This window comes from Notolepis coatsorum (assembly GCF_963971535.1).
Source record: "Notolepis coatsorum genome assembly, contig: SCAFFOLD_870, whole genome shotgun sequence".
NCBI lineage: Eukaryota > Metazoa > Chordata > Actinopteri > Aulopiformes > Paralepididae > Notolepis > Notolepis coatsorum.
In genome coordinates, this window is record NW_028171313.1 from 1 (window position 1) to 25,562 (window position 25,562).

General features: G+C 42.7%; 1 protein-coding gene across 1 annotated transcript in view; it reads left to right on the forward strand.

Moving 5' to 3' along the window:
- The first annotated feature begins 5,213 nt into the window (after positions 1-5,213).
- The window catches only part of LOC311248290 (choline-phosphate cytidylyltransferase A-like), a 64,159-nt gene continuing 43,810 nt past the window's right edge, over positions 5,214-25,562 (forward strand). Inside the window, exons 1-3 of the mRNA XM_084339198.1 lie at positions 5,214-5,299; positions 10,878-10,994; positions 13,795-13,946. Of these exons, the coding sequence (XP_084195324.1) occupies positions 5,272-5,299; positions 10,878-10,994; positions 13,795-13,946 (297 nt within the window). The 5' untranslated portion in view covers positions 5,214-5,271. The remainder of the gene's footprint in view (positions 5,300-10,877; positions 10,995-13,794; positions 13,947-25,562) is intronic.

The window sequence follows — 25,562 nt, forward strand, 5'->3', positions numbered from 1 at the left end:
AATAATACATTTTTTTTTATTTTTTTATTTTTTTATAAATCTCAAGGCCCCCCCTGTCATGCCTCTGCGCCCCCCACGCAGTGCTTTGAGAAACACTGGGTTAAGGGATTAATAGTCGATGAGGGGGCCAGCCCCCCCCCCACCACCGAGCCAAGCCCGCTACCTCCCATGTCTCCAAGCACCCCACCCCACGGCCGACGACCCCACAACATCCAAGACCCCCCCCCCCCCCCTCCCGGGCCAAACCGCGTAAACGATGGTCCCCCTCCCCCGACACCCCCCCCCCCCCCTGACTGAGTTAAGCCCATTGGAGCCCCCCATATCCCAGGCCGCTGCGCTCGCAGCCGGGCCCCCAGCGACACGGGTCCCTTGAATCAATTGGGCCAGGCCCAGTAGAGGAAAGGATAGGGGACAAGCCCGCTATTTCCCATGCCCCCGAGAGCCCCACCCCACGCCCACCGACCCCCCAACACACAGGGCCCTGCCGGGTAAAGCCCAGCCGCTCTGATCCCCCTGAGAGAAACCCCTCCCTCCCGCCCTCCTCCCCGAGAGACGGAACACCCCCATATCCTGGTCCACCATGCGCGGAGCCGAGCACCCAGAGCCCCCACCCGCCCCCGCCCGACCGCCAGGCCCCCGGCCCACGAGAACCCCAAGCCCAGGTCCGCAGAAGGCCAAATCACCACGCCTCAATGGCCCCGCGACCCCAAGCCCGGTGCCCAGACCGCCCCGGCCACGGCGGCCGAGGACCCCAGGAAACCCCCCCCACACCAATCCCACAACACGCAAGGCCCCCCCTCCCCCGGTTCGAACCGCCGGAACGATGGCCCCTCCCCCCGACACCCCCCCCCCCCACTGAACCCAGCATGCCCACCTCTGTACCTCCCATGTCACTGACATACATTTATGAAAATAAAACTAACACAATAAGAAAAGATTACATGAATATAAATGGCTATATGGTTTGCACTCTTTCCCCGGTAGGCGGTTTGGAGGGGGATCAGCCCTCCCACTGGAGAAGCCCCCCCTCCAGAGACGGAGATACCCCCCAAAGGAGATTCTCCAAGCCTCTCTTCATGTCCAACATTTTTTATTCATGTCCTTCATATTTGTCCATGTGCACATTTAAAGCAACTGCTATTCTAACATAACTCTGAAGAAATAATATAAAAGAAGACTAAAGACAATTGGCACTTCCCAGGTAATTCTTTTAAACCCCGTTTGACCCCCGTTGGTGGGTTGGAGGGGTAAGGCTCTCCTGGAGAGGGCTCCTCCTATAACGACGGAGATATCCCCTGTGGGGATTCTCCAATGTCCCTGTTATTGTCCAACATTTTATTTAAATTTTTATCTTTCATATGATAGTACATTTTCAGAGCTCCCGGTCAGGTCTCCGAATGTGATTCCCCATGTTCCCCGTCCTCTTAGCTGTGTGTCATGTGTGCTAGTGTCTACAGTTTAGTCTAGTACGTATTATTTGTAATCTTTGTATTATATGTCCCGAATCAAGTCCCAATTTCCCCAACTAATGTGTTTACCTTGTCTGTATTTCCAGTGGTCTGTGTGTTGTCTGCAGTGTGTCTCGAATCATAACCTCCATTCACTATCTAATTATATGCATATATGATATTGAATCTCGGTCGGTGTGTATGACCTCAGTGCTCGAGTCCTGCTTGGTGTGTGAGACTTCGTTATTTGAGTTCTGGCTGGTCCGGTTGATCTCGGTGCTCGGATCCCGGTTGGTGTGTGTGGCCTCCGTGTTCGTATCTTGGCCGGCCTGGGCAGCCTCCGCACCTGCATCTCGTGTGCGGATGGTCCGGCCGACCTCGGTGCCCGAGTCCTGGTTGGTCCGATTGTATCCAGCGTCTCCCTGTCCCTCCCCCGGGGGCCGTCCGTTTCCCCTCTCCCGATCCAGCCTCCATGTTCCTCCGAACACCCCGCTTTGCATCGAGTCCATTCCGCATGTTAGCTTGCAGCTCCCTCTCCAACCAGGCCTCGCTGCGTCCCCACGTCACGCTAGCTTGTATCCCTTGCTGCTTCATTTTCACCGTGTTAACTTCCATGTTAGCTTGCAGCTTCTTCTCCAGCCAGGCCTCGCTGCGGTCCAACACCCCGCTAGCTTGTATCGCTTTCTGCGTCATATTCCTCGTGGTAGCTTCTGTGTTAGCTTGCAGCTCCTTCTCGGGCCAGGCCTCGCTGCGGTCCAACTCCACGCTAGCTTGTATTACTTGCTGCGTCATCTCGTGCTGTACCTGTCCCTTCGTCAAGTTGCTTTACTTCCTTTTTTTATATTCATCGACCGGGAGCTCTTTCATGTGGCTGCTCACCAGAATGTTGCAAACCGGAAGTCCCCGAAAGACTGTTTTGCTAGTCGATGTGTCTGAGGCATTGTTTTTTTTGTGTGCATTTTGCTTTTTAAGATTCTGATGCAGACCTATCGGCTTAAAACGCACTATATGTTATATGGCTTAATTCACCACAACATGTATTTTAATGTAAAGTTTTTCCCAGATAGGCCTATTTATTTTCCCATATCCGATATGAATTTGCTTATTCCAAACTCACCTCCATTCCAACACTCTGTTTCTGCGCTGTCCTTTCAGCACCACAATTGCACGGAGATGGATGTTCCCTCTCTGTTGTGTTCTGTAACTTCTCTATAACAGTATGCAGCTATATTCATCCGTTGTCTCTGATCGTCTACATATGTTTTTAATTTATTTTCAATGAGTATCCGATACGTTACCATCCGCAAAGCTGTTTTTTCTGCAAAGGCACGATTACATTACAATTCTAATTTAAAAATAAACCAATGGCCAGTAATACCTTCCATCAAATTTATATCCGTTCATTGATGGATCAATAGTTGCATACTGTTTGCGGCCTGGTTCCATACCGTACTCATTATGCAGCGCAATCTTCAATCCACAAGGTATAGGCTTTTCCATTTCTTATTATAGGGGATTTCATTTGATTTGATTTGAAATCTTTATTTCGAACATGTAAATACAAACAATATAAAATCAAAACAAATCATTGATCTCTATGAAATGGAAAAAATTATATAAAATAAACAAAAACAACATAACTCAATTTCCATGTTCGAAAAGGAGTAGGAAGAAGTATACAGAAGTATTCTTCACATACCTCACGGTGACCGGCGGGACAGCAACCTCATGAGTCTCTCTCTCCCACAGTATTGTCCGTTTTTATTGAAAAAAAATTTGATCCACTTTTTCTCCTTTTCTATTTTTCTCCCATCCCAATTTCGTGTTTACAATTCTACCCTCCCCTGTCTTGAACGTTGCTTGCTTATGCCCCCCACTGGTCGGTTGTAGGGAGGATAGAAGCCTTGCATCACATGTCCCCTCCGGTACACAAGGAGGCAGCCTGTCACATGTAACGTGTGGGAGGCTCACACTACCCTCGCCACTTCCTGTCTCTGCTGTGCAGGCGTCCCCCAACCGACCTGTAGGAGTCGCTGTCCACAACGTCCAGATTACCACCCATCGACTTCCACCCGCTGACTCTGCCAATTGAGCCAGTATGACGGCCGGCCCAAGCCGGAGGCAATGCTGACACCCGGATTCGAGACCGGAGTCTCTTGCATTGGTGACGAGCGCAATCTCCGCTGCGCCACCCAGCCGCCTCGTATTGTCAGTTTTTATTTAATTTTGAATGTTTTGAAGAGGCTATTTTGGCAAACGGTAATCTTTTTTTGAGCGTTTTGAATGGACTAGCCATTACAAAAGGAAAAATTATATTTGTTTAGTCCACACATTATAACATCCCTATAATCAACGCCCCTTTACATCAAACAGCCACAATGGCCAGTGGATATAAACACTGGCATAAAAAGCATGAAAATATTGCAAATTCAAACAGCTGCGCAGCCGTGTGGGTTTTTATTTCCATAGGGAGTGAGTTGGGCCAGTGGTTTTCAAAAATGTTCGTGTCAAAGAACCTCAAATTGATACATGTTACGTAGGGATGTCCGATATTATCGGCCTACCGATATTATCGGCCGATATCGGCATTAAAATGTGATATCGGAAAATATCGGTATCGGTTTTCAATTTTTCTTTTCTTTTTTTTCTTTTTTTTACATTTCTATAACCTTTATTTACCCAGGCAAGCAAGTAAGAACAAATTCTGATTTTATTTATTGTCAAAAGTATGCATAATGTTGTGTTAATTCCACAACAAGAGATATGTAATGTTAATTACCGTAATTCCTCTAATAGTAACCCCGGCTTGTATTTGTTTCAACTGTAGCGGGTACCAGGCTTGTATTAGGAGGAGGCCTGTATAAGAGGGAGGCCTATATTTCAAATTTTCAAACGGATCATAATGAATAAATCAACATTTTGTGTCAGTTTGAACCCAGTAAAATGTACTGGGTTCATTTATTGAAACCAAGTACTGTATGAAATAGTAAACAGTGCAATTACAGGTGGTCACTGGTCATTTCAACGTTTTCAAAGTGAAATCAAGTAACTAGCTCAGTATGCAGCTCAGTATATTAGTAACCCGGCTTGTATTAGGAGGCCGGCTTATAATTGCTTAGCTCAAGAGCGCACCCGGCCATTAATAGAGACCCGGCTTGTATTTGAGACCCGGTTACTATTAGAGGAATTACGGTACCTGAAATTATTCCATTTTTGGGGGGGGGGGGGGGGGGGGGGGGGAAACCCTGCATATATCAGTATCGGTTGATATCGGTATCGGAAATTAAGGTTTGGACAATATCGGTATATCGGTATCGGTAAAAAAGCCAATATCGAGCATCCCTAATGTTACGCCATGGATCCCCATTTAATATGATTTAGTCTCTAGGGAACCCCCATCTTTGGTCACTCTTATAATATATTCTATTCTCTCATCAGGCTAACATTTACTTTATGAAATAGTGTCATTAAATAGACCCCTTGGTGTGTTAGTGAGTATGTGTCATTCAGCCAGCCAGTGAATGTTTATTTTTGTCACTAGAAAATCATTTATAATTCTAAAGGATTATGTCTGAAAATGAATATATGTAGAATATAATCATGAAAAATGAGGCAAAACATTGGATATTCCTCCGTCTGAGCACTGACATGATCATTCTTATCCACTTCACTCATGTCTTATGGCTTACTTTCAGTACCCAATGGATAATGTATTTTTTGTTGTTGTCCCACCTGTGTGTCTGTCTTTCAGGGTCTGAAGCACCCGGCTCCCTTTGCAGATGAGCTAGTACGAAGTAAAGACGAATCCTACCTGCGGGTCAGCATGGAGGAAGCTAAGAGAGGAACCCCATGTAAGTCAGTCAGTCAGTCAGTCTGGCTGTCAGTCAGTCTGTCCGCCTACCTCCGGTCAATGGTCTCTAACTACACACCCTCAAGACCCCTACGCTCTGCATCTTCTGGCCGTCTCAGACCCACTCCTATCCGAGCTCCGGGAGGGTCATCAAGGAGAACATGCCTTTCTCAGTCCTTGCCCCACAATGGTGGAATGAACTACCCACCCCAGTTAGGACAGCCAAAACCCGTCCAATCTTTTGCCGTCGACTAAAGACGCACTTCTTCAACCACTATCTGAAATTTTTTCAAAAATCAAAATCTAACCCTAACTAACCCTTACTGTCATGCACTTGTCCTAATACACTAACATACACTGTAGCACTCAACACTTTGATGAACATTGTTACTCAGCTGATAGAGTTGTGCCCATCCTGATGACTTGTCGTACAGAACTTGTAAGTCGCTTTGGATAAAAGCGTCAGCTAAATTACTAAATGTAAATGTCTGTCTGTCTGTCTGTCTGTCTGTCTGTCTGTCTGCCTGCCTGTCTGTCTGTCTGTCTGTCTGTCTGTCTGTCTGTCTGCCGCCCGCCCGCGTCCAAAAACACTCTTGGATGAATGGTTTTATAATGCTGCATTTTATATGGTGCTTTTATCCAAAGCGCTTTAAAAAATTGTGTTCCTCACATTCACCCATTCACTCCTACACCGATGGTGTAGGCAGCTGCGCCGCTGCTGAATTAGGGCCGCCGCTGCTGTGAACTAGACTATTAACACTTTGGTCGCCAGGCTTATATTCTTAATATACCATCCTCCGCCAGCTCTATTTGTCTATGGGGATGTTTACCTTCTTTGCAGGGCTATAACTTTTTTAATTGTATTGCTAAATTGACATTACTATGGCCCATTCAACGTCAAGTATCTATTGTTCAGGGTGTAGCAACGTTATACTTTTTCATTCACATATTCATACTAAAATACGGTCTAAAGTATAAGTATGTTTTTATCGTTTTCTGCAGCTTTCTCCAGAACGTGATTTATAGCCCCAAATGCATTATATTGATGATCAAATACAGTTTGATAGGAATCTGCGCAAGATAAAAAATTTCAAATGGACGTGCTTCTAGAAGTTACTACTGATCATCTGATGTTGACCGGATGGGGGGGGGGGGTCGTTTATAATTCCGTGGCCAACGTTAGATGATTCATCTAGTGTGGGTGATATGATCATTAGAGCAGTTAGTATCGAACACGTTAAAAAATAACGCTGAATCTTCATTAGCGTTGGGCGATGAGCGTGGAACAGAAATATTCCTATTATGGGATGTAGAAATATGCAATCCATTTCCAGGTTGTATAATAGTATATACGTCCAAATCATGTTGTTTATCGAGTTATTGGTAACGGATTGCTATCCGTTGTGTCTAGCTCGAGTCCTGGGACTATTACCGAGTGATCGGACCGAATTGGAATCAGCACCAGCTTCCATTTCCTGTTTCCGCTCTGGGCAATCCGTCGATTGGCCACCAGATGGCGCTCTTGAACCGTTGGAGAGTTGAGAGGGGATCAACAGTAGATCTCAAGTCTCCGGGGGAGAAATATGATTTCGATCACAGATTTTTGAAATATTTATATCAAAGACGTGGTACGGCGTCTTTGGCAGAATGAGCATGGCGGGGAATGACGTGGTATGGCGTTTTTGGCGACCATAGTGTTAAAAAAAAATAATCTTATTTTTTTTTATCATTTCATTTGGGCTGTGGGGGGGGGGGGGGTGCTTAATGTAAAAGACTGACCTGAGGAACAGGCTGCAGGGAGACCATCTGGCCGCTTGTATGCCCTGGAGCTTTTCTTTCAAAAGCCCAGGAAAATGAAATGCTCTAAGGCAGAATGTAGCCTATGCCACTGAGACTTCCTTGGTGTAAAGTGCTGTTGTAGTGTTATGATTTGTGTATGTTAGACAGTTAGTATGTTAGTATTTATATGATCTATTAAATCATCTATATCTATGTTCAATACAAATAGTGTACAAGTGTTGAGGCATGTCATTAATCTTGACATTTACTTTGATTACAACTACACTGCAAAAAAAGATGTATCTTATCAAGTGAACATATCTTGTATTTGGTACAATAAGTCTATTGAGTAGAATTATCTTGAATTATCTTATCCCACTGGCAGATAATTTAGCTTTTTTTCAGATTTTGGTCAATTTAATCTTGTTTTAAGAAAACAAGATTAACCCTTTAATCGCCAAGGACGACTTAACACGTCATTCTCTGCCATGCGTAATCTGCCAATGGCGTCTTACAGCGTCTTTGAGATCAATATTTCAAAAATCTGTCATGACAATCATATTTCACCCACGGAGACTTGAGACTTGCTGTTGATCTCCTCTCAACTCTCCAACGGTTCAAGACCGCCATCTGGTGGCCGATCGGCGAATCGCCTAAACCGGAAGTGACGCGCCGGAAGTGGTGCTCACCCATATTTTGTCCGGCCACTAGCTATCGATAGCGGGACTCCAGCTTGATACACTGGATAGCGATCCGTTGCCAATAACTCGATAAACAACATGATTTGGATGTATATATTATTATACAACCTGGAAATGGATCGCATATATCAACATCCCATAATAGAGATATTTCTGCTCCACGCTGATCGCCCAACGCTATGAGGAAGCTGCGGTGAGTTTCAGCGTGTTTGATTATTATTAAACATACACACTGCTCCGATCAACACATCACCCATACTAAATAAATGATTTAACGTCGGCCACGGACTTATAAACCCCCCCCCCCCCTCCGGTCACCAGCAGATGATGAGGCATGACGTGTAGGACCTTGTACAATTGAAATTTTTTATCTGACGTCAATCGGTATCAAACTACATTTGATGATCTAATATATGTATTTAGGGCTATAACTCACGTTCTGCAGAATGCTGCAGAAAACGATAAAAACATATTTATACTTTAGACTAGGGATGTCCCGATCGCCTTTTTTTGCTTCCGATCCGATCCCGATCATGTGATTTTAAATATCTATCGATCCGATCGTTTCCGATCCGATCTTTCACATTAGTAATCAATTTTGACGCATTTTTGTCAGAAACTGGCAGAGCGAGACAAGCCCATCTGTTGCCTAATAGTCCGGGGCGCGAGAGCGGAGGCTTTTGTTATTACATTCAAAAAAAATCGAAATTATAATTATAATTTTTTTGACCTACCTTTTCTCCCCATTTTTCTATTTTTCTCCCGTCCCCAATTTCGTATTGTCCAATTCTACTCTCCCCTGTCTCGAACGCTGTTAGGCCATGCCTCCCACAATCCGGCTGCAATGTGGATGAAGCCTTGCATCACGTATCCCCTCCGGTACTCGAGGAGGCAGCCGTCGCATCTTTTCACCTGCACAGCGCGATCTCTCAGCGGCGAGGGTCTGCGTGGGAGGGACACGCCGCCCCCGTCGCTTCCTGATTCTACTGCGCAGGCGCACCAACCGACCTGTAGGAGTCGCTGTCCACAACGTCCGATCCCCACCCACCAGCTTCCCACCCCCTAATACTGCCAATTGTATTAGTATGAACGACCAGCCAAGCTGGTAGCAACGCCGAGAGCTGGGCTCGAACCCAGCATATCCTGCGTTGGTGGCGAGCGCCTTGCCCACTGCGCCACATAGCCGCCCGAAATTATTAATTTTTATGATTTTTATTTAATTATTTTACATTATTTTTTTTTTATCTTTTCCCCCCTCCTTTTTCCTCCGATTTTCTCCCATCCCAATGTTAGTCGTTATGCCAATTCCCAATCCCCTTCCTGGTCGCTGCACACTTACCCCCCACAGTCGGTCTGGGAGAGTGGAGGCTATCACATGCTTCCTCCGACACACGTCTAGCCAATCAACCGCTTCTTTTCACCTGGCAGCGCGGACTCTCACTGAGAGGGTGTAACGTGTGGAAGGATCACACTACCCCCCTTAGATCCTATCCGCGCTGAGCAGGCGCCCGACCGAACTGTAGGAGTCGCTGTTTACAACGACCCGGACCCACCCCACAAGCTTTCCCAATTCCCACCCTCTAATACAGCCAATTGTATTAGTGAACGGCCAGCCAAGCTGGTGACAAAGCCGGAGCTGTGAGCTGGATTCGAACAGGTGTTCGAATCCAGCGTCTCCGGTGTTGGTGACGAACGCAATCTCCGCTACGCCACCTGACCGCTTTACATATCTTTTCACATGTATGTGTAAGATTATAATCGGTTGTTGGTTTCCTTAAACATATATACGTGAATGAACAAAAATGTTATAAAAAAAAAAATTTGATTTTTTTTTCTAGTTAAATTTTTTTTCCCCGAGTAATACACGATCAATCGAGTATAGCGTGCGATCAATCTATCTGGATTTTTCTTTAAAATGCCCATCCCTATTCCCTACCCATAACCACCCTCCTCCAACCTACCATCCCCTTTCCCCTGCCCTACATTCTCTCCTCGGTTTCTCTTACTTACTTCCCGACTGTCTCCCCTACTGACTCCTGTATTTGTTGTCTGTTACTCGTGGTTTTATGTTCTTGTGTATTCATATTGTTCCCTGTGGTTCTATGTTTCTTTGTTTTTTGCCAATTGTCAGCGACTTTGGGTCATTGAAAGCGCATGTTAATATTCAGTGGGATTATTCGCCACGCTTCCGTGAGTCTGCCGTCACGAAGAGCGCTATATAAATCCAATCCATTATTATTATTATTATTATACAAAATAAATTAATTATTATTTTTATTAATAGCTTCTTTTAACTGTTACACAAAGTGGTCTGCCATATGCCGACCCGCCAAACTCCTTGTTAGCAACACCACAGTGGTGACTCGCCAGTCCTCATTGATGTGATGGTAACATATTTTTCGGTCCTCAGGGCAGTCTGTTATAAATGCAACCTTGCTAGCAGTGGTAACATTAGCTAGCTGCGTGAGAAACTACGAACTTTGCATCGGTGTACCTCTTCTCGATGCACGAGGTGATTGTGCCTCAGGATGGGATATGGTACGCTGGCTCAAGCACGTGCATCATTTGCCAAAATCCTTTGCAGTCAGCCAATACTGATCATGTAATCTTCGATAAATGCATAGACTTATTTCTTTTTGCCTGCTTCATTTTGCAAGTTGCCGTCGCTTGTTTTTTCCCCTCGCTTATTTTCCAGACAGGTGGTTGCCTCCTCGTCATAGTTATATAGCGCCCTCTATCTGTTAATTGAAACATGCTTTGAAAATACACCATTCTACCGACAGCTACAATGTAATTAGAGACAGACAACATTGTAACATATCATTGTTTGATAGTATATTGAGTAAATCCGTAACAATCAATCAATCGATGTAATAGCCAATATGTTTCTCTGTCTATATTATTCTTCTGTCTGTTTGTCTATATGTCTGTATATGTTTCTGTATATGTTTGTCTGTATATCTGTCCGTTTGTGAAAGGATAAGCATGGAGAAAGCCAAGAGAGGGATGCCCATGTTAAGTCTTATCGGTCTGCCTGGTTTTGTGCAGTATTGATCTCTGATTGGCTCTGATCAGTATGCCCCTCCTCTCTGCCCTCAGCTGATAGGCCAGTGAGGGTGTATGCAGACGGAATCTTTGACGTGTTCCACTCGGGCCACGCCAGAGCACTGATGCAGGCCAAATGTCTCTTCCCAAACACACACCTCATTGTCGGGGGTAAGTGTGTGTGTGTGTGTGAGAGTGAGGGTGTATATCACCATATGTCAGTTGATTCATTTTATTTCTTGAAAAATGTTAACTTCTCATTAATGGATTAATAGCCAGATACGTCTTGAACTGACTGTATTGCACAAAATATTACTTTACTGAACTGTAACACAGCTATGAATATAAAGATTTGATACATTTAATTCAGAACTACTTTCCTCTAATGATATGAATATGACATACTGTAAATGCATTTTTTCTTACCTCATAATACTGTACATATTATTTCTTGCAAGTATTGCAAAAGTTGTATTAAAAGGGACAATTTGTCCAATTACTTTGTCCCTTAACCCTTTAGTTGCCGAAAACGGAGATCTACGTTTCTGTGGCCCAGTACCGGAAACTAGGGATGCTCGATATTGGCTTTTTTACCGATACCGATATTGTCCAACTCTTAATTTCCGATACCGATATCAACCGATACCGATATAAGCAGGGTTCCCCCCCCCCCAAAAAACAGAATAATTTCAGGTAATTAACATTACATATATCTTGTCATGGAATTAACACAACATTATGCATACTTTTGACAATAAATAAAATCAGAATTTGTTCTTACTTGCTTGCCTGGGTAAATAAAGATGAAATAAATATTGAAAACCGATACCGATCATTTCCGATATCACATTTTAATGCCAATATCGGACATCCCTACCGGAAACGTAGATCTACGTTTCTGTTTCGGTATTTCTTTTATTCGCTATTGCCATTCATAATTCATCGGGTCAGCCTGTGAATGCTGTACTGAATGTGTCTGAGATCGCAGACGGTCAATACTGCCACCTAACGCCTTGCGGCCGCTATTGCACTCCATTTGAAACAATGTAGTTTGTTTTCTGGGCTGAGCCGTGCGGGCGGGGTTTAAATACTCAGGCAAGACAAGCGCTTACAACGATGCATCAACTAGGCTGCCCCCCCCCCCCCCCTCGTTCATATGCAATGCCGGATAACGTGGGACGGACTGCCGCAACCAGTACTTGGAATGGCGATCAGATAATCGGATTCTTTTCCTGGGATTACTCAGAATCACTCAAACTATACTCATATTCACCACGGTATAAAACGGAAATGTACGGATGAAAAAATGATCAGTTTTTTGTATGTTGACCAGAAGACACTCACTGACAATCGACAACGTTATTAGATCCATAGCTATAATATTTTATATAGATTTAGCACTCGCAAACACGGCATTCTCTCCATTGAACAAAGCGCTGGCACAAACGGCCATACACCCACAGCGACCTCCGGTGGTCAATGTGTTAAAAAGGGGAAGGGGGGCATATGTAGAAACAGTTGTAATTCCTACACTGTTCCCCTGATTTAGATGTAAATACTTTATTTAAATTTTTTATCCACTTTTCTTCTAATTTTTCTATTTTTCTCCCATCCCAATTTCGTGTTTCCAATTCTCCCCTCCCCTGTCTTGAACGTTGCTCGCATATGTCCCCCACTGGTTGGTTGTAGGGAGGATAGAAGCCTTGCATCACGTGTCCCCTCCGGTACACGAGGAGGCAGCCTGTTACATCTTTTCACCTGCCAGCGCGGACTCTCATTGGCGAGGTGTAATGTGTGGGAGGCTCACACTACCCCCGCTATTTCCTGTCTCTGCTGTGCAGGCATCCCCCAACCGACCTGTAGGAGTCGCTGTCCACAACGTCCAGATTACCACCCATCGACTTCCACCTGCTGGCTCTGCCAATTGAGCCAGTATGACGGCCGGCCCAAACCGGAGGCAATGCTGACACCCGGATTCGAGACCGGAGTCTCTTGCATTGGTGACGAGCGCAATCTCTGCTGCGCCACCCAGCCGCCCCAGATGTAAATACTTTCAAATTAAAGCTAGAAATCTGCCCTTAACACATTCAGCGCCAGAGCTATATGGCGAATATAGGTCTAGATGGTCGCCGCTTTAATCAATGGGAGGATGGGGAGATTTGCGAGTGCTTAAAATATATCTTAAATTATGGCTATGGGTCTAATACACCCGTGTTTATGAATCGTTTTCAAATAAACGCTAGATTATCGATAGTATATGTGTCCTCATGCACAATACAGAAGCGGGCTGAAAAATCGCTTATCCGTGCCTTGGGTCGGCGCCAACGGCACGCACACACACACACACACATGTTGTGATCGCTGTGAAAGAAACATCTGATTAACCCAAGATTGGTAACATAGAGTCCTTACCTCACATCTGATGTCCTGCAAAAAGATGAATCCAATTCCTGATCGCCATTCCAAATATTGATCGTGTTTATTGATCCAACGTTATATATCCAAAACACATAATCCACGCTGCTCAGAGTGTCCCCAGTCAATGTGGTATAACGATACTGCATGCCTGAGAAGGAAAACCTGGACCGGACTTTTTTCTTTTGATGCACAGCCCCAGCCAATCCAATCCAATGATGTGCAATACCATCCGGGAGACGATAGGCGGCGGTATTTGCCCTTTTGCGAGCTCAGACCCATTCCCAATGATAACATCAGGTTGGATGGATGAAAATTAATGGATATCGCTAATAAAAGAAATAACGATTAAAACCCGACTATACTCGTGATTGGCACTCAAGCGTCGGCGAGTTTACCCGACTATACTCGGGTCTGGCGTCCAATGTGTTGAAGCACATCTTGATTGTTTCATTTCCAAGTCCATTGCGGTACAGGGCCAAAATTGTGTCAATGTCCAAATATTTATGGACCTGACTGTATGTCATATACTCGTTTTTTTCCACCACTTACACAGTGTGCAGTGACAACCTGACCCACAAGTACAAGGGCTTCACGGTGATGAACGAGGTCGAGCGCTACGACGCCGTTAGCCACTGCCGCTACGTAGACGAGGTGGTGCGAGACGCGCCCTGGACGCTGTCGCCCGAGTTCCTTACCAAACACAGGGTGAGTCGGAGAGAGATGGCACAGCATGTACCCTGTTTGGGCTGGGTGATAATAAATCAGGTTCAAGTTTATTGACTATATCTGTCGGCCGATTTTGTATTATCACAGATATATCTGTGTCGTCATTAGGGATGAAACGGTTACCGGTTTTAATGACAACTGCGGTAAAATGTCCTGACGGTTAGTAATACTGTTAAAATTTGTATTATCATTAAAGCCGCGTTTGATTGCCGCGTGTTGTGGGGCGGGTAGTTTGAGTGTACTTTGATTGTTTGCTGGGTACGGTGATTGAGCCACCTTTGTGGCACCGCGCCTGTCATTGTGCGTGGTAGTGGGGGTGTCGTTTCTGTAGGCTGCTTTGTTGCCTCTGGTCCTGGTGGCCTTACCATTGCAGGGGGATCAGTGCTATGTTTTTGCTTTCGGATTCTGTGGGGGGGGGGGGGTGGCGGGTCCTGTGCTCCATGGCCTGTGGCCGTGCCGGGGGGAGGGTGACAATTCTGGATGTTCGGGCGGATGGACATGGTGGTGGTTGGATGGGGGGATGTGGCATTGTGGGTGATCTGGGGTGGCACTGGGACCTTTGGGACGCTTTGCGGTGCTGTGGGGGTTGTGGTGGGTTCTTCATGCGGGGGGTCTCTGGGGTGTCGGTGGGTTGGGGGAGTTCAGTGGTGGGGACTGGCCGGGGTGCATGCGAGAGGCTGGTGTTCGGCTCTGGGGGAGGTCTGGTTGGAGCCTATGGCGCCTATGGCTTCGGCTGGGCCTTTCCCAGACCTTTCCTGGAGTTGGGTGCTGGTCTCTTGCGTTTTCTTTGATGGATTTTTGTTGGTTTTCATTGTTGGGCTCCCTCGGTTCGCTGGCGTTTTGGGGATTCCTTGCGTGGGGGGCTTGCTGATGATGGGGTGGGGATTGATGTTTGGGGGACTGGCTGTTCTGGGGGGGTTCACATGCCTTCGAGCAACACTGTACTTATTGTACTTATTGTATACCTATTCTTATGTCTTGCTTTTATTCTGTCAACTGTATGCACATTTGATGCCTATGTTCATTTTATGCTATTTGCTGTGAAGTACTTTGGGCTGTGGTAGCTATATAGATAGAGTTATTATCATTTATTATTATTATATTGTAAAAAATGTATGCATTGAAATGTCTAAGTCTCGATGACATTGAAAATGAGGGTGACCTCGATTGTCCTTTTCGAGAATAAATAAAGGTTTGAATTAATATATATATATATATATGTATGTATATATATATTCACAGTATGTTTTGTTCAAATATTTGTAAAAATAACCCACCTCCAGTACATATATTTGTCACAACTCTCTGATAACTAAGTTTGAGGGGAAAATATTTGCGAATATCAGCCGATATATCGATATTGGGTCTTTTTTTATTCCCATATATCTGTATTGGCATCAGCCTCAAAAATCCAGTCTGGTCGGGCTCTAGTGTCATTCTGACTAATACATGCAGCACATACAGCAGAATGTGGTTCCTCTCAGGACCAAGGTGCAACAAGAATAAGAGACATAACACCACAGAGTCCCTGAGTGCAAGTTAAAAAGAGCATAAAGACAGAATAAAATACGTGTGTGTGTGTGTGTGTGTGTGTGTGTGTGCGGATATGGGGGAAATAAAATAAAAGGGTATGAGTTGCTCCTCACCAAACACAGGGTGAGTCAGAGAGAGGGGGTACAGAATGCACCCTGTCAGGGGCCGTGTAGAAAACCAAATAAATGTCACAATATTCAGAAGGACTTTTTTTCTATATCTACTGTATATACAGTACATATCACAATATCTGCTTAGATATGGAAAATCCAATATCTGCTTAGATATGGAAAATCCAATATCTGCTTAGATATGGAAAATCCTGTTAAGATAATCCAGTTGATATTCATCCTGTTAGACATGGTGGCGTAATGCGTGTGTTTTATTAACACCTGAGCAACGGCCCCTTATGGAACCAAACGGGAAGAGCAGAATGAACGGACCACACAACAATCAGTGGTACGTAGCGACTAGTTATTAAATAAAATTAAGTAATATAAGAATATAGCAGGCTCTGCCTCCTCCCTGCGATGTGGGAATAATAGAGACGCACAGAGGGGCATGCCAATGCCGTGTTGGAGGCTAAATGTCATAGTCGGCATTTTATGGGATCGTCAAAGGAGTTTATGTCTTCAGCCTTGAGAGTGGAGGCTCCGGTCCAGGCCTGTTCAGCTCTCGTTACGTCACGTCTGGGAGGCCTACTGGTTGTTTAATTATTCAACAGTTAGGCCTAACAAAAATAATGGTTGGTTTCAGGTTGCCGACCGACCCTGCCGATTTAGGTGCGACCCAATATATTTTATGAGTTTAAAAAAAAAATTATATATTAAAAAAAAAAAATCATTTTTTTTTTTTTTTTTAGAATAAAGTTTCATAGAAATCTTAGTCAAACATTTAGTATTATGGATATTAAACATGCTGGCAGAGTACATGCATCCATGTTGTTGTGAACATTTTAACCCTTTCACTGCCACACGACAGCCGGTTAACCCTTTCACTGTGACAATACAGAAGGTTAGCCCTTTACTATCACACAACCGACGGCGATGCTCCATCATTAGCATCATTAGCTCCGCGGATGCGGAGCTAATGATGCTAATGATGGAGCATCGCCGTCGGTTGTGTGATAGTAAAGGGCTAACCTTCTGTCGTGTGGCAGTGAAAGGGTTAATTAAATAAAGAAATTCCCTATCCATAGTCGCCGTGGGAAAGAATAAAAAAAAAATAAAAATAAAATAAATTCCCTACCTACCCATGGCCAAACTGACAACCAACCTGAAACCAACTATTATTTTTGTTAGGCCTTATAGCGTTGAACCAGTTCCAGTGGCTTCCCTTGTGGGGAATATTGAATGCACCATTTTAAATGTTGGGTGTATTTGTCAGGTGTGGGAAGTTCCCACTGTGTAATGAACCCTTGGATTTATTATTTGATTTTGCTGCTGAAGTACACCCTCTTGACTAATCTAGTCTGATCTACAAGTTCTTAAGAGCGAATGATATAAATAGAGTTGTTGGAACACACACTAAATTCAAGTCCCATAATTCTCTTGGAATACTTAAAACCCTGTCATGCGGTAAAGCCCGGTATAAAAGCTGTATTGAGCAATGCACCATTGCTAGTCTCAGACACGTTCACATTGCCCCCAATGAAAGCCACTACTGAAACCAGCAATGCTGGATAGAGCCTATGAAATGCATGGAATTGACCTACGTATATTTTTTTTATTATTGCAAAACAAAATTATTAAAAGTCAGTACTCGACACACAATACATAATGAAACTAACAATTAAGATGGCTAAAATGACATGCAAGCACAGAAACAGAAAGCAAAAAAAATATATAATAATACTTTACCGTATACAGTGTATATCCAACGAAATTACCAATTATACCAATGTCTTATACAGGATATACCCCTAATACCTGTTATCTAAAACCCTACACACATATGCTCCAGCTCGAACCCCCCCCTTCCGGACCCCTCTTTGGATAGTACCTCCATTATCCCTCGCTCCTAACCAGACACTACCATTATAAGCTAGCTTTTATTCTCTCCACCACTTCTAACCACATTGACATTTTGGATTCATTGAGACCCAGAATTCTTGCTGTAGATATTTCTTGATAAATCACATCGAGATATGTAAGAAACCAAACTTTCCGGCACATTTTTTCCGGTTGAAACCAGCGTGATGCGATCAGCTTTTTAGCTACTGTGATACCCGATAAAACCAATCTCTTTAGCTGTGGATTTACTGCAAACTCAAAAACATCATTCAATAGTAATACAGAGGGGTGTACTGGTATATTCCAAGATACGAGTTTTGATAATTGTTGGGTCACATCTTTCCAGAATGCCTTAACTGGTGGGCAGTCCCAATACATGTGCATAAATGTCCCTTCGTCTCCATTTGTACATTGGGAGCATTTGGAGTCTTGTTTAAGACCCATTCTGTTCAGTCTTATAGGAGTCAAGTATGTCCTGTGAATATAGTTAAGATTGATTTGTTGATGGTCCGGGTTCCTTGATGTAAGTCGGACATTTGCCCATGCTCCTTGCCAATCAAAGTCACTTTCCAGGTCTGGTATATCCCTCCTCCAGATAGTCTAGTTGGAGGGTTTCATATGAGGACGTTAGTAATTGATGATAAAAACCTGAAACAAAACCTCTCGATGTCTCTCTTTCATAGAAGAATTTGTGGTATCTGTGGTGTTCAATTGGTATGTCTAATGGAACACAGTGAGACTTCAAACATAGCCGTAACTGTATGTAAAAAAGCCATGTGGACTTGGTGAGATTAAATTTTGTGCATATTTCTCCATAACTACAAAAACCCTGGTTGTTAAAAACATCCCCTAATGAGTGTATGTCTTGCTCTTCCCATATAGGGAATCTTATAGGACGTTTTTCAATTAAGAGTGCATTGTTATTGAATAAGGGAGTGTGATTGTGCCATTTTTGTGGGTTGGGATATTTTTTTTGTGTTTCACGCCATATCCGGATCGCATGGGTAATTATGGGGCCAAATTTCCGCTTACAGTGCTTGATTGGTAGTTTAGTGTATGCTATGTCCTTCAGTCTATGTGGGGCTACTATGTTTTCTTCCAATTTTCTCCAGGATACTAATGCTTGGGGATCAAACCATGTTGTCAATGGTCTTAATGTGTACGCCTTAAAATAGTGGAAAAAATCTGGAAATGCCATGCCACCGTCTGCTTTATTTCTCTGTGCGGTGGATCTTTTTATACATGGTGGTTTGTTATTCCAAATAAATTTGTATGTGGAGGAGTGTAATCTTTTCCAGTAACCCTCTGGAGGGGGTAACGGTAGCATTGAACTGAAGAAGTTGATTCTAGGTAGTACATCCATCTTAACTATTGATATCCTTGTCTGTACTGAGTTTTTAAGTTTTGCCCACCTGTCAAGGTCGTCTTTGATTTAGTTTTGTATTTTTGTGTAATTGTGCTTCACCGTTTGTCTTATGGTGGGGAATATTTCCACTCCCAAGCATCTAAAATGTTTTACCATAGGTATCTCACCTGGGAGGGTTATATCTTTTTTTGCAGGGGTGATAAGTGGAAGGAAAGCCGACTTCGGCCAATTTATCTTAAATCCCGATAAATCACCAAAGTTCTCAATCAACTTGAGTAGATGAGGCAATGTGGTGTTGGGGCTTTGCATGAACAATATTACGTCGTCCGCATAAACTAATTGTATGTTGTGTGCCCTTGATTACGATTGGTTCTATGGATTGGGATTGTCTTATATATTGTGCTAAAGGCTCTAATGATAGATCGAATAGTCCGGGACTAAGAGGGCAACCCTGTCTGGCTGAGCGTGATACCGGAAAGATTTTGGAGATGATTGTACCTGTTGTAATCATGGCCGATGGGTCTTTGTATAATACTTTAATCATATCAATGAATCCTTTTCCTAACCCCATCCTTTCTAATACTGCCCATAGATACGACCATTCCAGCCTGTCAAAGGCTTTCATAGCATCCAGGGACAGCATCGCCTTAGGTATGGTGTCGTCCTTGTCTGCATCTAGTACGTGCAGTATTCGTCTTATGTTATCAGTGATCAGGCGACCTCTTATGAAGCCAGTTTGGTCCGGATGAACTAAAGACGTCATATGCTTTTGTAATCTGATGGCTAATACCTTAGAGTACAGTTTGATATCTGTTCCGAGGAGGCTTAAGGGTCTGTAACTACCGCACTCGGTGGGGTCTTTGTCTTTTTTGAGAAGGACTGATATGAGTGCAATATTGTCGTTTTTATGGAAGTTCCCCTGCTTGACTGAGTATAAGATGATATTTAGTAATAAGGGTCCAATTATGTCCCAACAAGAAAGGTACATTTCTGGTGGGATACCGTCTCTTCCAGGAGCCTTACCACTTTGCATTTCGGATATGGCCTTCTAGAGTTCCTCTAGTGTGATCGGTGTTTCTAACTGTTTAGCGTCATCCTCTGAAAGTTTAGGGAGAATAATTTGATTAAGATATGTGTCCATTTTATTTTGATCGAAGGTCGTTTCTGATTTATATAAGTCGGAGTAGAATTCTTTGAATGTATCGTTTATTATTTTGGGGTCTGTTTCAAGTACTTGTTGTGCTCTAATGGTAGTTATATCTGCAAATTTTGCATTAATTCTTAATCGCATGGCTAATAGGTGACTAGGTTTAGAACCTTGGGAGTGCTGCTGTTGTCTTGTGCTGCGTATTTTTGTATTTCCGATTGTTGTCTGTATATGGCATTGATCTCTATTTTTAGTACGTTAACTTGATTTTCTAGTCTAGTTGAGTTGTTGTATTTTAAAGAATTAAATAACGTTGAGTAAAGCGTTTCCAGTTCAGACAGTTTTGTGCATTGATTCTTGCGCATTTTGGAGGAAAAGCTATCAGTGAAATCCTTGATCATTCCCTTTACCGACATCCATATTATTCTGGGGTCTTGCACCGAGATTGCATTCTCCTGTAGGAATACTATAAGAGCTTCTTTGAGTTGTGTAATGAATTCCTTGTTATTAAGCAGCATCGAATTAAAACGCCATCTTGGGGCTCGGGAAGATAGTATACCAAATGTTCCTTTTAGGAGTAAATAACAGTGATCTGATAGTGCATTGGGTATCATTTCCACTTCATATTTATCAAATAGTCTCGGGGATGCAAAGACATAATCTATTCTGGATAATGTGTTATGTCTCGCCGATCGACGAGAGTACTTTCGGGTCGTGGGATTAAGTGAACGCCATAAGTCATTTACACCTGTAATCTTCGACCAATCCTTTAATGCTTTAGAATGAATTATTTTGTTCGCTGGAAAAGGCGAGGTAAGATTTGTCCATCCTTGGATTCCAAATGGCATTAAAATCCGCACCTATTATACATGACCCGTAAGTACTCCTGTCGTTCGGCGAGACACAACACACTATCCAGAATTGATTACGTCTTTGCATCCCCGAGAATATTTGATAAATATGAAGTGGAAATGACACCCAATGCGCTATCAGATCACTGCTACTTAATCCTGAAAGCAACATTTGGTACACTATCTTCCCGGGCCCCAAGATGGCGTTTTAATTCTATGCTGCTTAACAACAAGGAATTCATTACACAAATTAAAGAAGCTCTCACAGTATTCCTACGGGATAATGCAAACGCGGAGCAAGACCCCAGAATATTATGGATGTCGGTAAAGGGTATGATCAAGGATTTCACGGATAGATTTTCCTCCATAATGCGCAAAAATCAATGCACAAAACTGTCTGAAATGGAAACGCTTTACTCAACGCTTTTTAATTCTTTAAAATACAACAACTCTACTAGACTAGAAAACCAAGTTAACATGCTAAAGACAGAGATCAAAGCAATATACAGACAAAAATCGGAATTGCAAATACGCAGCACAAGACAACAGCAGTATTTCCAAGGTTCTAAACCTAGTCACCTATTAGCCATGCGATTAAGAATTAATGCAAAATTTGCAGATATAACTGCCATTAGAAAACAACAAGCTCTTGTAACAGACCCCAAAATAATAAACGATACATTCAAAGAATTCTACTCCGATTTGTATAATTCAGAAACGACCTTTGATCAAAACAAATTAGACACATATCTTAATCAAATTACTCTCCCTAAACTTTCGGAGGACGACGCTAAACAGTTAGAAGCACCGATCACATTAGAAGAACTCAAGAAGGCCATATCCGGAATGAAAAACGGTAAGGCTCCGGGAATTGACGGTATCCCATCAGAAATGTACATTTCTTGCTGGGACATATTTGGACCCTTATTACTAAATATGATCTTATACTCAGTCAAAGAGGGGAGCTTCCATAAACACCAAAATATCGCACTCATTTCAGTTCTTCACAAAAAAGACAAAGACCCCACTGAGTGCGGTAGTTACCGACCTTTAAGCCTCCTCGGAACCGATGTCAAACTGTACTCTAAGATATTAGCCATCAGATTGCAAAAGCATATGACGTCTTTAGTTCATCCGGACCAAACAGGCTTCATAAAAGGTCGCCTGATCAATGATAACATAAGGCGAATACTGCACGTACTAGATGCAGACAAAGAGGACACCACACCTAAGGCGATGCTATCCCTGGATGCTATGAAAGCATTTGACAGGCTGGAATGGTCGTTTCTATGGGCAGTATTAGAAAGGATGGGGTTAGGAAAAGGATTCATTGATATGATTAAAGTACTATACAAGGACCCATCGGCCAGGATTACAACAGGTACATTCATCTCCGATATCTTTCCGGTATCACGCTCTGCCAGACAGGGTTGCCCTCTTAGTCCCGGACTATTCGATCTATCATTAGAACCTTTAGCACAATTTATAAGACAATCCCAACACATAGAACCAATAGTAATCAAGGGCACACAACATAAAATTAGTTTATATGCGGACGACGTAATATTGTTCATGCAAAACCCCAACAACACATTGCCGCATATACTCAAGTTGATAGAGAACTTTGGTGATTTATCGGGATTTAAAATAAATTGGCCGAAGTCGGCTTTTCTTCCTCTTAACATCCGTGCAAAAAAAAACACAACCCTCCCAGGTGCGATACCCATGGTCAAACATTTTAGATGCTTGGGTGTGGAAATATTTCCCACCATAAGACAAACGGTGAAGCACAATTACACAAAAATACAGAACAAAATCAAAGACGACCTGGACAGGTGGGCAAAACTTAAAAACTCAGTACAGGCAAGGGTATCAATAGTTAAAATGGATGTATTACCAAGAATCAATTTCTTCAGCTCAATGCTTCCGTTACCTCCTCCAGAGGGCTACTGGAAAAGATTACAAACCTCCACATACAAATTTATTTGGAATAACAAACCACCTCGCATAAAAAGATCCACCGCACAGAGAAATAAAGCAGACGGTGGCATGGCAGTTCCAGATTTTTTACAATATTTTAAGGCTTTCACATTAAGACCATTGAAAATATGGTTTGACCCCCAGGCTTTGGTATCTTGGAGAGAATTAGAAGAAAACATAGTAGCCCCACAGAGACTGAAAGACATAGCACACACTAAACTTTCAATCAAGCATTGTGAGCGGGAATTTGGCCCCATAATTACCCATGCAATCAGAACATGGCGGGAAACACAAAAGAAATATCCTAACCCTCAAGAATGGCATAATCACACTCCCATATTCAATAACAATGCACTCTTAATGGGAAAACGCCCTATAAGATTCCCTATATGGGAAGAGCAAGGCATACACTCATTAGGGGATATTTTTAATAACCAGGGCCTCTGTAGTTATGTCGAAATATGCACAAAGTTTAACCTCACCGAGTCCACATGGCTTTTTTACATACAGTTACGACTTTGTCTGAGGTCTCACGGTGTTCCATTACTCATACCAATTGAACACCACAGATACCACAAATTTTTCTATGAAAGAGAAACATTGGGAGGTTTTGTATCAGGTTTTTATTATCAATTACTAACGTCCTCGTATGAAACCCTTCAACTAGACACTGTCTGGAGGAGGGATATACCAGACCTGGAAAATGACTTTGATTGGCAAGGAGCCTGGGCAAATGTCCGACTTACATCAAGGAACCCGGATCATCAACAAATCAATCTGAACTATATTCACAGGACATACTTGACTCCTATAAGGCTGTGCAAAATGGGGCTTAAACAAGACTCCAAATGCTCCCAATGTACAAACGGGGACGAAGGAACATTTATGCACATGTATTGGGACTGCCCACCAGTTAAGGCATTCTGGAAAGATGTGTCCCAACAATTATCAATACTCGTATCTTGGAATATACCTGTACACCCCTCGGTATTACTATTGAATGATGTTTTTGAGTTTGCAGTGAATCCACAATTAAAGAGATTGGTTTTATCGGGTATCACAGTAGCTAAAAAACTGATCGCATCACGCTGGTTTCAACCGGAAAAAATGTGCCGGAAAGTGTGGTTTATATCTCGATGTGATATATCAAGAAATATCTACAGCAAGAATTCTGGGTCTCAATGAATCCAAAATGTCAATGTGGGTAGAAGTGGTGGAGAGAATAAAAGCTAGCTTATAATGGTAGTGTCTGGTTAGGAGTGAGGGATAATGGAGGTACTATCCAAGAGGGGGTCCGAGAGGGGGGGGTTCGAGCTGGAGCATATGTGTGTAGGGTTTTAGAAAATAGGTATTAGGGGTATATTCTATACTAACATTTATATAATTGTAATTTCGCTGGATATACACTGTATACGGTTAAAATGTTATTATAGACTATTTTTGTTTTATCTTGTTTCTGTACTTGCATGTATTTTAACCACCTTTACTGAAAGTTTCATTATGCATTGTGTGTTGAGTACTGACTTTTAATAATTTTTGTTCTGCAATAATAATAAAAAATATATAAAATAAAAAAGAAGAGTAATCGGGAAGGTTTAACATTGCATTGGTTAGTGTAGAGAAGAAACCCTCTTCGTACAAATTTGGGGCATATACCGCTGCCAACGCTATTTTCCTGTTATTGTGTACAATCCTAGCTATAGTTATACGCCCATCTGCATCCGACCATACTCCCTTTAATTCAATATTTAACTTACGTCTAACGACTATGGCTACACCTCGAGTTCTCGTACCAAAAGAAGAGTGACTAATATTATGATATGTGTTATCCGCTAACGTATCTATGTCTTCCTCTAAAATGTGCGTTTCGCTTAGTAGAGCCACGTCCAAATGTTCTTTTTTCATCAGTGTAAGCACGCTTTTGCGTTTGTGTTGTTTATTTATCCCACCAGTGTTCCATATCATTATATTCAAACTAGCCATAATCTATACATGTTTTTGTGTAGTTTTTGGTAATGCTTCTGGAGTGCGAAGCTACAATAGATGTACATCCAATTATTGAGGTCCTGTTGAGAGCCGAGCTTAAAAACATATATATATACAAATAAAAATCCCCTTTTTTCCCCTCTCCCAGAGAGTCGTACAGGCCTGTGTTCCATAAACACATCCTCCGCGTATGACTCCCTCCCTTAGGCCACCGGATTGCCCAAACTGAGCTTTGTAATCCTAATCTTCCTATGCTAATTGCCATAGGATCTAACATTTTCATTCTAATTCAATAGAATGTCGCTTTTGGTCTTGCGCCTTCCCTTACTGTAATGAAATATTATGAAAAATGAAAAAAAAGAATATACCTTCATTGATATATTCATTTGAACCTTCTACTAACTTATGTAGGAAACATCAGAAAAAGGAAAAGATTGTAGAGAAACACTAACACCTTAATATGAAGAACAATGGGAAAGAACAATGTAAGATAAAAAAGAAAAAAAGGAGTGAGAGCTAAAATAAAACTCAACGTGGAGAAACCACTAGAACAGAATTGAATAAATAGATAAAAGAGAAAAACAGAGACTTTTGGAGCTACATTGTGCCAATCTCTACATCAGTGGAGTGATTATTTAAATTATTAGAATAACCTTGTTGTGCTCATACGTTTAGGTGTGGCTGATTTTTTTTAAAGCCTTATTAAGGCCTGATTAAACT